Genomic DNA, 17,553 nt, shown 5'->3' on the forward strand with positions numbered 1-17,553 from the left:
ATAAATGGTATCATGAGTCTTTTTGCTTGATTCAATGTTTCCCCTACATTATATCAGGGGGGCACTGACCTGACATAGTTATTGTTATGGACAGACAGTGTGTCAATGACCATCAACAGACTGAGCACAGTCAAACACACTGCTCACACAGCAGCCAGCACGGTACTGTACACACAGCGGAGCAAGCCTGTGTTGCGTTCAGGCGTTGTCACGTAAATGACAAATTCCAGCACGCCATAGCACAACACAGCAGCATGTCAAGTGGGCTGAACCCGAGCAAAGTTGCTCAATTTTTCATTTGTTATGGAGTCCATGATTTCCCTGTGACACTTCCAAATGTTTGCTTAACTGTGCTTGGATGTTGTTTTATGAGGCTCTGGCGGCTTTCAGTTGTCTCTTTGTCTTTAACGTTACACGGCTCGGCTTTCTCTCGCATGCACTCTTCCTACTTTTCCCTGTGCTGTGCTGTCTCAAGTGCTGATATAGATTGGTCATGTTGCCGCGGGACGTGGCGACTTTAACTTTTAAATTTTTACACAGCACGTATTTCAGGTACGGCAACGTTGGACAGAAAGACGTGCTGTGTAAAAGTTTAAAAGTTAAAGTCGCCACGTCCCGTCTCAAGTGCTGATACAGATTGGTCGTGTTGCCGCGGGACGTGGCAACTTTAACTTTTACACTTACACAGCACGTCTTTCTGTCCAACGTCGCCATACCTGAATCCCATGTATCGCCATGTAACAGATGTTTTTTTCGCCACCAACTCAGCCTGTTCATGGTTGTGCTCATGCTCTTCTTCAGCGTCTGTGTTGGTCACTGCTGCACGCCGGATGCACGCACCAGGATAGCTTGTGGGCGTGATGTCAACAAACTCCACACACTACAGGAGAGGCAGTCACGTTCACAGACACACACGTTAACATCTATTTAGCCTACATTAAATCGCAAATCGCAGCCTTTTATGCGGTTATGTAAACGCACAGCCTGACATCGCGAATGCGATTAGATTAATCGTGCAGCACTACTCAAGATTAGTGTCACCACTTCAGTATCTGACAAAATGTCTCTCCTTCTGTTCCTGATTATGGTGCTGAATTATTGGCAAGTATTTCTGTAGAGAACAAGTGAAGGTTTCTGCCAAATTTGAGGAAATTCCTTCTAGGCGTTCTTGAGTTTACGATCATAGGACTGACAGACACGTTGATCGCAGAGGTGTAATGCTGGATTGATGCTGTTTCTACAGTATCAAACACAATGTATCCTGACCTGTACAGCTGAATGCAGTAAAATGCAAATTCCCCCTTGTGGACTAATCACAATTTTCTTTTCTTAAATGTCAGCTGTTTAACTCTCAATGCACGGTCAACTCAATCAAAGTTCAATTCAGCCTCACATATGGCCCAATATACCCTTTGGGAATACCAGCAGAAAATATATTTAAGAAACCACTGAAAACTTAAAGGCTCTCGGAGAACTACAAACCCTGCACTCTACAGACCCTGCTTCCGAGTCTGTTCTAGTCAAGGTCATAGATTTATTCCACCCTGAGGCTTGAGTGATCATTCTGGGGTTTGTTCTAATATAATACCTCAAACCGACTTGAACATAAATTACATCTCAACGGGATGTAAACATTTTTTCTCAGACGCTGTACCTGCTCCTGTGGGGGTGAACGGAACTCTTTAGTCTTCTTGGCGGTGACGGCAGCTGACATGTTGAGCGCCAGCATCAGCTCGTTGTAGCGGAACTTCTGGTTGTACTGCAGCTTGGACACAAAGTTGTCGGAAAAGGAGCCAATGGACTCGATGCGGTGCTTGAGCTCGCAGTCGCAGAAGTAGTGCAGCAGCTCGCACATCTGCAAAGAACCAAAACCCATTTTAAGAAATTAACTCTGCAAGAATGGCAATCCAGAGAACATTCAGAAGTAGAAGTGTCTCTTTCTGTCTGCATTGTCGGATGTGGCTTTGAATAAGCTCATTTCATCATCATATCAACTGACTGAATGTTTTTCTGTATGTTCATTGGAGAGAAACCTCATATAATGCAAAGATTAAAGCTGTTTTTCTCCAGTTTTCTCAAGCATTGTGGACTTCTTGTCATTGATAGCAACATTAGTATTCAACCACAGCCTCCCTTTGCACTCATGCAGACACTTCTCAGAGAGAGATAAATCATAAAATCTCAGAACTGCTGACAAATAGGGAATTAGTGTACCAAAACGGATATAGGCAAATAAGATGGAGAAAATTTACATTTAGTTAAAACCTTGGAATATTAATCTATGGACTTTGATGGAAGTTTTTTGCAACCATTTCCGAACATTCATTTAATGGCTGTCACGTGTGTGCATGTTTTTATGTTCATTTTCATCACCTGGCGTTTGACAGACTCGGGCAGCGACTTCTCCAGCAGACCTTTAGCAGGCATTTTACTCTCCTTTGTCTCCTCCTCTCCGGCCTCCACAGCCTTTTCCTCGTTCTTGCTCACTTCCTCCTTCTCCCCCGCCACGGCCACTTCATCTCCCTTGGCTTCCTCGCCTTCCTTTGCCTCTCCAAACACATTGGGGTCAATCAGGAGGAGAATCAGCCTCACCTCCTCACTGGTTAGGACTCCCATGATTAACAGCGTTCCAATCAGCTTCAGAATAGGGACAAACTGGTACTCCACGCTGCCGCCTACCGGGTCTCGGATGTGCGTGCCTCCGCCCTGCACGGCCTCAGTGAGCATGCTGATGGCTTTCTCCTTCAGAATGCCCAGAGGGATCTGGGGGCTGTAGAGGTACTGCTGCCGCTTTGTGCCGATGATGCCGACAGGAGAGAAGTTGACCCGAGGTTTGAGGGAGGTGCTCAGGCCCACGCCGGGCAGCGAGTGCCGCTTAGACTCATCAGGGAACAGCTTGATGGAGCGAGTCTCCTCCGTCACAGGGATGATGAACTCGTTGTTCATCATTAGGCGAGCCTCCTTTGCAGTCTCAAGATGGATGCTGGCAATAAGAAGAAGAATCAGTTCAATCATCGTGCACACCTGGAGGTATTGGCCATTATACTTATCAGAAAATAAGTATTCCATATTCTAGGTCTAGGTTTAAAAATAATCTTCCCCTAAGTGGTATAAATGTGCAATTGCTAAGATTTGTACAACCCGCAGCACAAAATTACCATAATATATCTGTGGGAGGTGACAGGGTTGTGGATCAATGATAGTGAGTCAGCAATTACCTGACTTGCTGTTAAGTTCTCAAACTATTTGTGGCCCATAAACACAGTTTTAAAACAAAACTTTCCACCCATAGGGATGTTAACACCCTCCCATTAAAAGTGCATTTTCAGTGATAATGGAGGTTAAGCACAGTGTCACAATGTATGATTTATCCCAACCAAATATATCTGTGGTTAGGCTGAGAATTTATTGACAACATGACGAAAAGAGAGACTCATTTACACACCAGATTACACAGGGGCGTTATTAAGATTTATTATGACACATTTGCTTTGTGGTCTTGTGTGTGGCTCCATCACTTCATCAGTTAATGGTGCTGGAGTTGATGTTGTAATAAGTTATAATTATATCATTGTTCATCATTACATTCTCTGATGGGTAAAAATACTGACAGCTTCTTTTTCTGAGCATCAAAGCGCAGGTTGTTAAATTTTGACACTTGCAGCATTGTATCTCTGACATCAGCGTTTATATATCTCCAACTACAATTTTCACTCCTCCATTTCAAAAATGCAGACAAAAAATCCAGGAAGGTGAATGAATAAAATAAAATGAATCAAAAATACCTGATGAGGACATTGTAGAAGCCCTCTCTCAGCATGCCAGAGAGGTACTGGTTGTCGATGGTGTAGAGGAGCTGTGATTGGTCCAAATGGCTGCAGAGGGCATGGCCAACACGTGTGTTTCCCAGGGCACAGAGGGCACAGTACAGCTTCAGTGTGTGGTAGTGGAACTTCCTCAGGTCTTCATGCTCTGATAACTCCATGATGTCCAAACACCTGGAGGAAAGCAGGAAAAGGATCATTTAGGATATTTAGACTGCAGCAGTACATACTAGGTAGCAAACCATCTCTTCTAACGTTCCTTGGTGTATTGGATTGGACTTAAAGGGTAACTGCGCCCATTTTCAAAATGTATACGTTATTCCTATGGTTTAAAACCCTCCAAAAAATATTAGTAAAAATGAACAACTCTCTCCCAAATCCAAAAACTAGAGTGCTAAAACTCAAATATGTGATGTCATAGGGTATGAAGTCTGGAGCTCCTCCAAAGTTAATAAATTGGAAACGATGTTACAGATGACACTGAGAACACCCAGGGGAATGTTCTGGGTATATGGATACATTCTGTTTCAGGACTGAGAACACTATAATCGAATAAAGCTCACTTGGGTAGAAAAAAGAAAAACATTCTGTGGGTCCACAAAATCAGGCTCCCATTCATCATCTATAGAGCAGCTCCAGACTTTACACTCTATGACAGCACAAGTTTCAAACTGACTTCTCTAGTTTCTGGCTTTAAGAGAGAGAGTAGCTCATGTTCACAAGTATTGATTGATCTTTCCGAGGCCTAGGTGCCAGAACATAAGCAGCAGGCATCCAAGAGACACAGCGTAGTAAATTCGCAAACACAGCAAAGCAAATTGCCAAACAAGAGTGAATCTGGGGTTGGCTTTTGACCCTTGCTGGCAAGCATGTTCACAAACAGTAATCAATCATCCATAGTATACCTTTAATGATAAAGAATTTAATTCATATCGCCCTATCCTAAAAGGAACAAACAAACTCCATAAATGCGGAAATGGAGTGCTTGTAACAGCCAAAATACATAGGACACGGTCGCAGCATGAAACGACTGCCACAGGATGCCCGCAGCAGAGCATGTTCATTATAATCAAATAAAGCTGCTACACTGACCACAGAAGTCGCGCTTCTATCAGGTGAAGGTGTTTACAGACTATGTTCTAAGCCTACATCACATCCTTGCTGCACACCTGTTCTCCTCAGGTATATGCACAGCCAACATCTGCAGTGGTTCCAGACACTGCACCACCCAGCCGTGCCTCTCGCTGACCCGAGCAGTCTCCACGTTGAGGAAGGTGTTTGGCATCCGGCTCCACAGCACGGCCACGATGGTTTGCACGTCCAGTCGTGGCGGGCACTGTGGCACCGGGTTCCTGTGCTCGCTCTTAAAGATGGCAGACGAGAGTGGCATCGCATCCTGGGAGCAGAGAGGGAGACGGAAATATGAGAGATCATGTGGGAAACAATTTTAACCAATGGATAGACTGTAGTACAATTTATTGAATAAATATTTTGATTCAAAAACACTTCTAAGTCATTTAAATCTGCGGAGCCTTCAGTGGAGCCTCTAATGGATCCTTGAGCAAAACTAAAAGTTTACCTTAGATAATATTTCATCCACAGTTATTATCCTTACATCCTCCCAAATAATGTATAATATGTATTTTGAGCATAGTTTAATTCTAACTGCTACTATTTCAAGTGCAGACAGAGCTAAATAATTAATGACAGGAAAAACTGACAATGTGGGTCACAAATTTGGGTCTGTTGACCAGTGCATGACTATTTAAGAGAATGAGGGACATTAAAAAAATGAGAGAAGATGCAAAATTGTTCAACATATCATGTTGATCTCCAGAAAATGAGGTTAGGTGTACTACAATATGAGTAATGTGAAGGATTAAAATTCTTTAAAACCAAAATTCACTACTACACACCATATCATGTCCAAGCATTGTAAAATGTTGGATTTGAAAAAGGGACAAACCTTGATCTTGACAAATTCAAACTGGAAGAGGTTTGCACTGGTGGGGCGTACAAACACAGCTGGGAACAGCTTGGTATTTGGCTCCACCTGAAAATAAAGTCACAGACATCATAGATTTAGTTATTTAGATTCATCAGGTTAATAATACAACTAAAGGAAGCAAAGATGCTGCTCTACTGCATGATGAAGATTAGAGTACTGTAACAGAGTAACAGTGCACAATGTCACGGTTCTGATCATACCCCTGTTCAGGGGTCACAGTTCAGTGTGAGTTCGGTACAGCAGAAAAAAAAACACATTGATAAGAATACACTCCTTTTTATTTAGTTTGTCTCTTTAGTGATAGCTAGTGTGTGTGGGTGTGAGCTTGTCGGTGTGTGTGTGTGTGTGTGTGTGTGTGTGTATTTATGTATCTCTATGTGGGGTGGGAGGGTTGGGTTTTCTCTTTTCTTTTTTGTTTTCTGTTTTGGTTCTTTGCTGTTTTTAACCTCTGTGAGGCACTTTGCGTTACTGTTGTATGAAAAGTGCCATATAAATAAAGTTAATTTGATTTGATTTGATTTGATTTGAGCAGACAGTAGCGCAAGCAATACACTGGAAACTTTGGTAAACTAAAAACTATAAAAACTAGAGACCATCTTGCGGTCTTGCATCTCCATTTCCTATCACTCTACTTGCAGGTCCCCTTGCTCAGACCATACCTAGCTTCAAAACAGGCCTTCATTGTGACCTCAACTACACACTACTAACGATTTGTGCATCTTTTGTTGTGATGCTTTTGCACTGGCAAAATCTGTCCACAGACAGTCACATCAATAACTGGAAAAGTACTACAACTGCTAAGTGCCTCCAGGACTACATTTTGCCATGATGACAAACACAAACACACAACCTTCAAACAATACCAGCCCCCCTGTTGCAGCTGGTGATAAAAAAAAAAACATTTCAACTACTTGTGTATACACTGTGCAAACACTGACAACTTTCCCAAAAGGCAACAGGTCACAACAAGCTATAAAACTGAACAGCATCTCTTATGCTATGAAACTGAAAATACAACATGAATAGAATAATAAAAAATAAAACTCGTGCTTTCGGAGGAGTGTTACAGTTAAAGGTAGGATCTGGAGGATTTTCAAACAAAACAAAATATAGACATATACAAATGAAATCCTGCTTAATCATCACCTATGGGCTTCTACTCATGTGTGGTGGTGACTCTGTTTGCAGAGCTCCTGCCCTTTAACTGTATTTTGATGTTTTTGTGAGCTCGGACCGCTTCTGGGCGGAGATTTCCCCAGCCAATGAGAGAACGCAGGTGCCGTGCCCGAGCGTGTCCGAGCGTGCACAAGCGCGAGCCTTGCCTGAACCTCTTCTGTGAAGCCTTTTTCCTTACTTCTGGGCTCCGTACACCCGGGAGAGCTGAGCCTGATAGGAGGGGCCAAATTTGAATGTGTGTTTACAAACAGCAACTGGAAAATCCTCCAGACCCTACCTTTAACCCCACCTTAGATATATTTAAATATTCAAAGCACCCAAAGGTTTATCGTCCTGGTGACAAATGTGCGTTGGATGTGTTTCCATTAACATATCCCGTTACAGTGGAGTAATGCCGACACACCATCCTTGTCTGATACTCAACTCTCTCTGTTGCTCCACTGTTTCATTAATGCTCCCAACAGTGTGACTGACTTGCATGCCAATGTGCTTGCTGTATTACTGGTGTACAACTAAAGTTTCTAGATGGAAACCTAATGTGTGAAGTTTGTTCCCACATTATGTGCATCTATCCACCTATCCGCATGCGCCGCACTGTGACCCCTGTGCTGTGACAGTTCAGTACAAACACACAAACCATTACAGCCATATAACAGATTCACATTTGTCCTGAACTAACCCTGCAGTGGGATCTAAAATAATGGGTAATTCTTATTTCAGCTTGTTGTGCATCTGGTGCTTAGTATTCTGCTCTTTCTAGTGTCTCTTCTGGTGGCAAATTCAATAAATGTCAGAAGGCTTTTAACCTCTAAACCCATGGATTAGCTGGCATTTAAAATCCGAGTTCAATGAGTATCAGTTGGTGTTCCGATGACAGCCATCAGCACAAAAGATAAATACAAAGAGAATGGAAAAACAATCCACAACATGAAGCTTTTCATCAAGTTAAAAGCTTCTTGATTCCCTCTGAAGATTTTCGCTTTTAAAAATGCCAATTCACAGCTAAATCAAGGACTGAAAAGAAGAAAGAAAACGGGAGACAATAATAGAGATAGGAGCTGAACAAGACTTGTGTTGATAGGAGCTTCTGAAGGCGTCATTTTATGGTCTAGTCAGGTATTCAATATGATGCGTTAAAAACCTGAAATCAGCGAGGCGAGACGAGGATTACTGAGCAGATGTCGGTCTTTGTTAAGACTCTGGTATTGAAAACAGATGAGAATTCAACTGTGTAATTTCCTAACTGCCTTTCTGCAGGTCTAATTTACTGCAGTGCAAATTTGTTTACGTTACCTGAAGGGAAGATAGGAGGGAAGGTATTTTGAGTGCATGCGCGGAATACAAATGAGTCTTAGTGCCATCATCCAAAAGATTTATTGCGACAAAAACACTCAAAAGTTCTCAATCTCTGAATGTAATGGTTATGGAGCTGAGTGCTGAGGAGTATTAATTTAAAATTCAACAACATTCAACTCTTTTTCTTTTTGCTTTTCAGATGGACTGGAAAACAAGAACTGTACTTTTTTAATCCCAGCAGGAAATTGTACCGTCACAGCAGCTTAGCACAAAAGACAGGCAAAGATAATGTGTAAAGAGGAAAAACACTGCATATGTACCACAGTATAAAGACATAATTATTCACATACTGAAGTTTATGCTACAGACTGTCCTTGTGCTTTAGTCCTCTGCCCCCCACTACTGTGCTATTATCCTTATTTACCTGATAAGTTGTGGACATCTCCTTGCCATTGGCAGTGAAGGACACAAGGCCAGTGGCCAGGTCGATCAGACAGCCGATCTCCAGGTCAGAGTTGGAGTGGCTGGAGGAAGTCGGCCCGGCTGCGTCAGCTCCACACACCATGTAGCAGTTGCTCCTCTGGACGCTGCAGCAACAACGGCAGGAAAAAAAAAATGAGCCTGGCACACATAAATCCATGTGAATAAGAACAACCACAGGACAAACAAGATGACTGAAAAATAACTAACTTGCGCACAATATCTTTTCATTATGTGCCACATTCATCGATCTGTGTTGACTTGTGGCTGTTGCCTCATTCATATTCATTCTGTTACACACAGAGGCTTTTCTCCTCTGAATACTGAAGGAGGATGGAAAAAGGATGATAAAAGATACGTCAATATGTCTTTGGTTCTGTAGCCAAAGACACAGTGCTACTGCTGGGTCAAGTGTAAGTTTACCATACTGGTTAAAATAAGTCATTTATATATAGGGTTGACTGGGTAGAATCTTAATGATAATGAAATAGGGATTGTGTTGATTTTTTGCGAGCATAATGCTGCCAGGTCATCTGGACTCTTGCATCTTTGCTACCTTTACATCAAGCACCACAATGAAAAGAAGTCTTGGGCTTTACTGTATTATCCTTGCCGTTTCTTGTACATGTCTGTGCTTTGATGTCTTCTCATAGTGTCAAACTAATAAACTAAAACACTGCAAAATCAACTGTGCATATCACCGATTGTGACCTAATTTAGATGTGCTTAGAAAACGATTGCTCTTTTGCTTTGAAGAGGTCTAGAAAATACCTAAGGTGATGGCAACTGTTTTATCATGTTACCAATGGCAATGTTTGCACTTTTTGCTTTGTTTTTTTATTATTGTTTGCCTTGGGGTTTTTGGGTTGTTGTTTTTTTCCTTTTTCTTGTTTGGTTGGGTTTTTTTTTTTTTGTCATATTTGGTGTTGTCTAATGATCCTGTTCCTTTTGTTTTGTTTATCTAATTGTGCCTGTATTGTATTATATTTCCTTGAGGACCCCCCTGAAAAAGAGATGGCTCTTTTAAAGGGGTTATTCCTTGTTATGAATTGGACAGAGCCTGTGAAATACCATGGCAAATATTTTTACTTTTTCTTGCAATAGTTTTGTGATTTCCATACAGCCAGCACAGCATTCACTCAAAATACTATCTCAGTCCCATCAATACATGTCCCACAACACTAGAACTGCAACGATTAATCGATTATTTGATAATTGATTCATTGGTTTGAGTAATGACTTTTAAGAAAATGAAGTCAACATTCTCTGATTGTAGCCTCTTTAAATGTAAATCTTCTTTACTCGTCAATGACAGTAAACTCAATATCTGTGGGTTGTGGACAATTAAAGACACTTGAGAACGTCATCTTTGTCTTTAGGAAACACTAATCAACATTTTTCACCATTTTCGAACAGTTTATAGATCACAAAACTAAACTAATCGATCAATCAGAAAAATAACTGACACAATGAACAACAATGAAAATAATCCTTAGTTGCAGCCCTATGCAAGACCCAGCACTGCTCTACTACAATAAATCAGCTTCATGGTAAGACTACAGGAACACATCACAAGGGAATTCATCTCTGAAAACACATTTCAAACAGGGGCTACGAACAGGATTCACACAGTAGCCCTTAAACAATACTGTATAAGAAATATTGTATGACCTCACTTAAGTAACTGTAAGAAGGCACATTTTCTATACTCCCAGATAATCCCTGATTTCTTTCAAGAACGCAGCACATCTGCTGACTCACCCCATCTACATTAAACCTCTCTGTGTTTCACAATATCCTATAAAACGCCTGTGAACTTGCCTCTCATGAACCCGGCCCCTCTCGTCTCCCAGGGTGACGGTGACTGTTCGCATCTTGCTGAGGCAAAAGTTCTTGCTGTAGTAATGAAAGTCCGGCGTGACCCAGCCCACCCACACTGACGCAGGGTCCTGTCCAGCAAATACTCTCACTGAGTGATAGTACTGCAATAAGAAAGCACACAGCACTACAGGTTAACCTTGTTAAACAGACAGAAGTCATCTGTAAAAATGTTTTCAGATGTGTATCTATCAAATTGTGGGTTTATTTACAGTTGTGATGCTTCCAAAGTCAACACTTCCATCTTCTTTTGGAGGTTGGCTGCAGAGAGAAAAATACAGCAGCAGTTGTCAGCAAGAGCAAATAAGTGCAAATTGAGACGAAATGATCAAATGGATAAATCTGACATCGCTGCAGTAACATCAAAACAATTCCACTGCTGTTCCTTCGTAATTATTTATTTATTTGCATCACAACAACGTTCTCCACTGCTATGCCAGCGCCACTCAGATGTCTGACCTGAGTTTCAGTGACTCATCCAGTATCTTGTCTGTGGAGTAGAACTCCACGGGCATGCTCAGTCTACAGTAAGTCATGTCATTGTTGCTGTTCTGTGTGCCAAACGTCTTGTGGGTGACCTTGAGGCAGGGAGGGCTGTCTACTGTTCCATCGATCCTCGTCACCTGAGAATTTAAGAGTCAGGGGGGAGAAGGTGATAATACACATCATCATATGTCGTTTTCACAGTATCAACCCAGAAATGAAGAATATCTGAAACGATGCATGAGAGTCAATGAAGCGCAGTTGTGAACTTGTCTGACCCTGTTTGAGAGCTTTCCGATGCTACGCTATGAGTGGCCAGTCTGTATTCGAGGGGCGGAACTTAGCGAAGGGTCAATACCGACAACAAAAATAATAACAATGGACATGCGTCTTCACCTCAATATGCATGTGGTCTTCGGGTATGTTGACAAAGGTGGGAAGGCGCTTGCTGAACCACATGGTGATCTCTCTGTTCATGTTGACGCCGAATGGCTCGAAGCCTTCCTGGAGACCACACATGGTGTAGTACTTAAAAGTGCTGGCGTCCTTGCCCAGGTTCATGTGTCCAGTCTGAGACATGCCCAGACTGCACACAGGGATGAAACCTGGAGGACAGTTAAAAGGACATTGGTGGGTTTGCCAGGTCAATATTGGTCTCTTCTAAACAGTGAAATATCACCCAGTCATGCCATCCCTTGCCTCCCTGAACTAAGTTGGAAAACCTTTCTCTGCACATTTAATTAAAAAGTAACTCAGACAGTTCCAGCACTAACGATGTAATCTGTCTATCTGCCCTCAAGAGCTGCATTTAATTAGTCTGGTGGCTTTATAACCTTAGCAAAAAAAAAAAAATCTTGGCACCCACAAAAAAGGAATGCATTAGTTATTAATAACAACAATAGCAATAACAATATAAACTTCATTCCAGCACACACCGTTACTAAATTTGCATTTTTATTAACCTTGAAAAATCAGTGTGCTGTCATGTATGTAAACTGTCTATACAGCAGAATGCAACACATATCAGCTATAACAATTAATTTAAATCACTTAACTTTATCCCAATGTGACTCTGTATTGTCCTGAAGGATGCTTCATTTACAGAGTAATGGGCCAGTGCCACAATGGACTTCATTAAATTGCAACATCATTAGCATTTTGTACAGTTTTTTTGTTTTGTTTTGCCTCATGCCAAATGCCAAACAAACCCAGTCCTACCTCTAGAGATACTGAGGATGAAACACACAGAGAATAAATTAATAAATTAGCACTAAAGTTCACTGGATTATGGAGCCCTCACCGTCCTCGGTCTCAAAGTCAGTGAAGCAAAGCTCAGAGCCCTTGCTGGTGATCAAGAGCTCTCCATTCAGGGTGAAAATCATGGATTTGTCCTCCATGTTGATCATGCAACCGACCACGTCACCCTTTTTCCAAGGGTGTCCGAAGTAGCGGCTGCCTGCATGCATACGTTGACCCTGGGGGAAAAAGAAAAAGCTTTAATGTTTTGCAGCATCTATTGTATGATCATGCTAATAAAACCGTTATGATCAAAGTGATCCTACTGTACAAGCTGCCACAATATCATGGAATCAATCAATGGTAATATCCTAACAACTCCTAACAACTTCATATTATGCTGATTCATGAACAGTATTGTGCACTACACTAAATTTAAGTGATTCAAAATTGAAACCCTTTAAACCCTGTAATGCAGCAAGGATGGAAAAATGATGGCTGCTGCTGCAAGTAAAATTGTACAATATGTCACAGCTGGTTTACCCTGAATCCATCAAAGACGAAAGCCTGGTCATCCGTCCCCAGTTCCACATCAGGCCTGCAGCCTGGTCTGGCCCAGCCGACCCTCATATCTCCTCCACTCAGAGCCTCAAACTCAAAGTACCACTTTCCTGTCTTCACTGCATATGTCTGCTCCACGCGGAAGAAGCGGATGGTCTCGATGCTCTGATCGTCCACCACATGGACAGCTGGGGACGGGGAGAGACAGGGAGAATCGATGTTTTAACTTGCACTAAATATCAACTGACACCAATAGGATATGTAGCTAATTTCAGGCAGCATTTTCAGCATCGGTATCAAATTATATAATTACAGGTAAACTGATTTAAGTAATTGAATATGTCACTAAATATGAAATTCATTCATTCATTCATTATCCGTAACTGCTTATCCTTTTAGGGGTTGCTGGGGGATCGTCTGAACATGTGAAATTAATGTGTGCAGGTTTCATTGGCCCTACAAAACTCAGTCAGCCTAAATAGCACCTGTCCTTCTACATGTTTCCACCCGAGGAGTTATAAGGGTTCTGTGTGTCAGCTGTGTCAGTAACATGTTCTCACCCTCCTGGTCTGGGGGGTCGATGTCATATCCATATCCAACCATGGTCCTGATGGCCTCTCTCAGACTGTCTCTGTTAGACTTCTTTGTGCGCTCGTCAAGTAAAGCATATGGCACCAGGCGGGGATTACGCCTGCTCTTCAAATCCTGACACAAACAAGAAAAATATGCTAATACAACAGAGGAAACACGAAGTAGGATAAAGACAAGCATATAACACAAATAACAGTTTTGCAGCATAAATCTCCAAATCAATATTGTTATTGTTATTAACTTTACTCTCATTTTAAGACCAGACCAATGTGCTGCCAGTTCCAAACTTTTACCTGCTGGATGCCATAGGTCCATCCTTGTTTAATTCTGTCTTTGGCCCACACGTTATGTGCATTCTCGGCCAGTTTATCAACTAGAACCTCCTGACCTGCATTCAGCTTCACGTCAGAGAGTTCCAGTGGTGCAGGCTTATAACCATTAGACATCACGTAGCTGCAGAAGAAAGATTACAAAAAGTAAAAGCACTTCAGCATTTCATGAAAATCATGTTCCCATTTCCCTGGACTCTCACTCAAATCAGGTAAAATTATATCTGATCATATTGTTACAGGGATATCCTACAACATCTAGATGACTTCCAACGTAAGATATCATGCAAAATAGAGTAAAATGCATCATATTTCTTTCTTGATATTCAAGAGGCTGTCAAAAGAAAACAGCTGTTAACTTACTCTTTGGGAAGTTTAATTTTCTTCAAATCGTCCTCAGCGTGCACATTGACCTGGGCAACATGGCATCCAAGAGCCAACAGGGTCCTGAGGATAAAAGAGACACATAGAATACAGAAAGACCATATCTGATATCAATACTCAAGCCCCATTACACTTTGAAAGATGAATATGTTTCAACCTCACGCCAGCACAATCCACTGAGAGACTGCTACATTTTAACACAGCTCATTAGCCATTGATAAATCTTAGTCGATCAATAGTTACACTGCGAATAGTAGCCGGATATGCCTGTATGGATACATGGCAGTTATTGAGTATTTGGCTCGGCCTTATTGAGGCAAGCCAAATGTTTTTACAGTGAGATGACTCAGTAGCTGGCTCAAATAAGCTCTGGACCTAAGATTTCTTAAAAATCAATACTGGAATTCACTCAGGAGATGCAAGTCATTACAAGCACTGCTTTAATCTGAGCCTTAATCTGCTCTCGCAGAGCATTCAGCAAGGAGGAGAGGCAATTCTATGAATAAGTAATTGGATTATTTAGCAAACTGCCCGGCCTTACTTAAGTGTTTCACTAGACATCTGCACGTTGTAGTTCCTTTCAGTTTCAGGCAGCTTGGCGAAATCCACAAGGCAAGGGTGCTGCCTCTTGTTGTCATCCCGAACCTGAGAAGAAAGCAGTCGGTGTCATTACTAAATGTTTCATGTAACAGTGACAAATGTGATATTTTTTTTTTTTTTGTTGTTGTTGTTCTTTGGTCTATGAGCCCATCTGTCGATAACTGCCAACACACTCCACAAGGAAAACATGATTAAGCATGGCTTAGTATTCAGGAAATAAAAAACTGGACCGCAGCCTAATTTATCTGCAGTCAATGCTGGCAGATGCATTTTTGTTTGTTTTCCACTTGCACTGACTCAGCCCTCAGGTGTTATTTTTTTAATGAAGCAGAGATAAGCCTGAATCAGCTCTGAGAAGAGTGTCACAGTGGCAAGAGGCTCATCTGTCTGTGATCCAGTCAACTAGGAGAAATTTTCTGCTGCGCACAGACTCTCAGTAAGTGACTCTTTCTCTGATAAGCTTGTCTTACTCAAACGTTAAAAGGCAAGCTCAGTATTTTTCAACCTGTACTTGTTTTTTCATGTTCATTTGTCTAAGGGTGTTTTCACACCTGCCCTGTTTGGATTGGTACAATCATACTCAAGTTTGTTTCCTCCCTAAGAGCGGTTCGTTTGGGCAGGTGTGAACACAGCAACTCACACACTTGGGTGCACACCTGGACAACCGGATCAAGACATTCTTGAAGAGGTGGTCTTGGTCCGGTTACAAATGAACTCTGGTGCGGTTCATTTGTGGTGAGAACGTGTTCCGACCTCGATCTGAACCAACTGCAGTCACATGACACATTGTTTGGGTTAAACATGAGCATGTTACAGTCCTGGAGGATTATTAATGTGCACCTCCTCCTGTACTGCCTTAATATGCACATTCAGCACATCCAATGCATCAAAACATTGTTTTCTAGTTGGAGCTGCGCCTCGTTTTCAAACTGTATGGTTTGACTAAAATGAACAATGACAGCAATATAGTCCACGATGAGCAGCGCTAAAATCAACCTGCGTAGTTGTCCCTCCATTGTGACATTAGAAAGTGTAACATTTATCTTGCAAGTGTACTCTTCTTCAACGTTTTGTTTACTTCCTGGATTTTTTCCACATGGAAATTCTGACCAATCAAGAGCAGCTTTCTCGCACAAGGCATTTGATCTGGCCTGCTCGTAAATGCTGCCATGAGAACATGAACCAACTCTAGGTAATTATGCAGCTTTGTAACAAAATGAATTCCCGATTCAGACCAACTCTAGGTCTGAAAGCACCCTTAGAATAATAGTTTTAAACATGTCAGTGGATGTTAATTGACAGTGTGAACATGCCCCAAGTGTAAACACTGCAGCCTGTTTTGTTTTGCCCAGAATCAGAATCAGAAATGTTTTACTGCCAAGTAACTTTCCACTCACAAGGAATTTGACTTGTTGATTTGGTGTATAATATTAAACACAGTCCAAAATACAAAAACATACTATCAAATGTATACAATTTACAATAAGTGACTGTTTTTTAGGCTGCACAGTTTTACACTGGACCACATTCAGAAAGTGTTCCCATTAGTCACTTAAGACACAAAATTGTGCTAAGGTTCACAAAGCGTCTAAGCAATACACTGTAAGCACAAGCACTCTGTTACAAAACAATGAAGCCGATTCCAACTTTATTATAAACTCTTCTGTCAAGTATCTGCTGCTTGTCCAAGTGCAATGTCACTTTGAGCTCATTGAGGCTTGTTACAGCAAAATTAAATACCAAGCAGCTGTTTGGAACTAAATGTTGTCCCTAATAAACTGTAAGACCTGAGTTACCCCCCTGAGTGGAGCTTTCTCCCAGTCTTAATTAATGTGGATGTCATGCGCTTAGAAGGTGAGACACTCATTAAGTTTGTTAAACGGCCGCTGTGGCGACGGCCGCAGAGGGAAATGATTCTGTGATAACCACTACAGTACAAAAGAGGCGGTGTGTGCAATCAGACTTCTAACAGACTGAAGGCTGCAGTGAGCAGGAGGAGTGATGAGCATGATGGGAGAGAGAAAGGATTATAATGTTGGACTTTATATAGGCTATCTGCAGGTAACTTCACTATAAACAACATGTTTGAGCATCCAATTGAAAAATAAAAGTTTCTGATCTGTTGAAAAACATAAATATGTACAAACCAGAACACCCTAACTAGATCTGTAACCAACACTGGTTTTTGGTCCTTTATGTGTCTTCAACTGATGTGCAGGTAAAAAAAAAGAGCCAGAGGTTTCTTATATTTTCACCAAGCAGCAACCTCTGGGGCTGAAAAATGAAGCCAACACGAAGTGCCAAAAACTGCAGTTCTTTGAACGGCCACTTGTAGCTGGCCCTGGAAGCGAGTCAGTCTTCTGGACTTGTCATTTTGCAGGAAGAAAGGCTGAATATTTGCACTTTACAGTCTACTTCCACCAGCTCCCCCCCACCCCCTCTTTCCTTCTTTTCCTATCTATCTTTGGCTGTACAATCAATAACGGCAAAAACACCCATAAAATAATCTTTAAAAGGTGTACAGACAGGTGAGATGGGAAGGGGTCTATGTTGTAGGAAATATGGCTGGCAGATCATTTCCACATATTCTGGAGCTGGCCAGCTATTCGATCATACTGGCAGGAGGTGATACTGGTAATACAGAACATTTTTGTGGACAGAATTGACTGGTCTTTCTCTACAAACTGCAGCACATTTATTGGTGCAA

General features: G+C 41.7%; 1 protein-coding gene across 4 annotated transcripts in view; it reads right to left on the bottom strand.

Annotated features, from left to right (window-relative positions):
- Positions 1 to 17,553, bottom strand: part of ryr3 (ryanodine receptor 3) — a 157,660-nt gene that overhangs the window by 77,162 nt on the left and 62,945 nt on the right. For all 4 annotated transcript variants that reach the window (XM_049589531.1, XM_049589530.1, XM_049589529.1 and 1 more), the window contains 16 exons: positions 14,788 to 14,891; positions 14,226 to 14,309; positions 13,827 to 13,986; positions 13,503 to 13,647; positions 12,925 to 13,130; positions 12,446 to 12,620; positions 11,542 to 11,750; positions 11,122 to 11,285; positions 10,875 to 10,923; positions 10,606 to 10,766; positions 8,729 to 8,891; positions 5,791 to 5,877; positions 4,994 to 5,220; positions 3,786 to 3,998; positions 2,374 to 2,983; positions 1,655 to 1,855 (listed from right to left, as the gene is read on the bottom strand). In XM_049589531.1, the coding sequence (XP_049445488.1) occupies positions 1,655 to 1,855; positions 2,374 to 2,983; positions 3,786 to 3,998; positions 4,994 to 5,220; positions 5,791 to 5,877; positions 8,729 to 8,891; positions 10,606 to 10,766; positions 10,875 to 10,923; positions 11,122 to 11,285; positions 11,542 to 11,750; positions 12,446 to 12,620; positions 12,925 to 13,130; positions 13,503 to 13,647; positions 13,827 to 13,986; positions 14,226 to 14,309; positions 14,788 to 14,891 (2,958 nt within the window). The remainder of the gene's footprint in view (positions 1 to 1,654; positions 1,856 to 2,373; positions 2,984 to 3,785; positions 3,999 to 4,993; positions 5,221 to 5,790; positions 5,878 to 8,728; positions 8,892 to 10,605; positions 10,767 to 10,874; positions 10,924 to 11,121; positions 11,286 to 11,541; positions 11,751 to 12,445; positions 12,621 to 12,924; positions 13,131 to 13,502; positions 13,648 to 13,826; positions 13,987 to 14,225; positions 14,310 to 14,787; positions 14,892 to 17,553) is intronic.

Source organism: Epinephelus fuscoguttatus, linkage group LG11 (genome assembly GCF_011397635.1).
Source record: "Epinephelus fuscoguttatus linkage group LG11, E.fuscoguttatus.final_Chr_v1".
NCBI lineage: Eukaryota > Metazoa > Chordata > Actinopteri > Perciformes > Serranidae > Epinephelus > Epinephelus fuscoguttatus.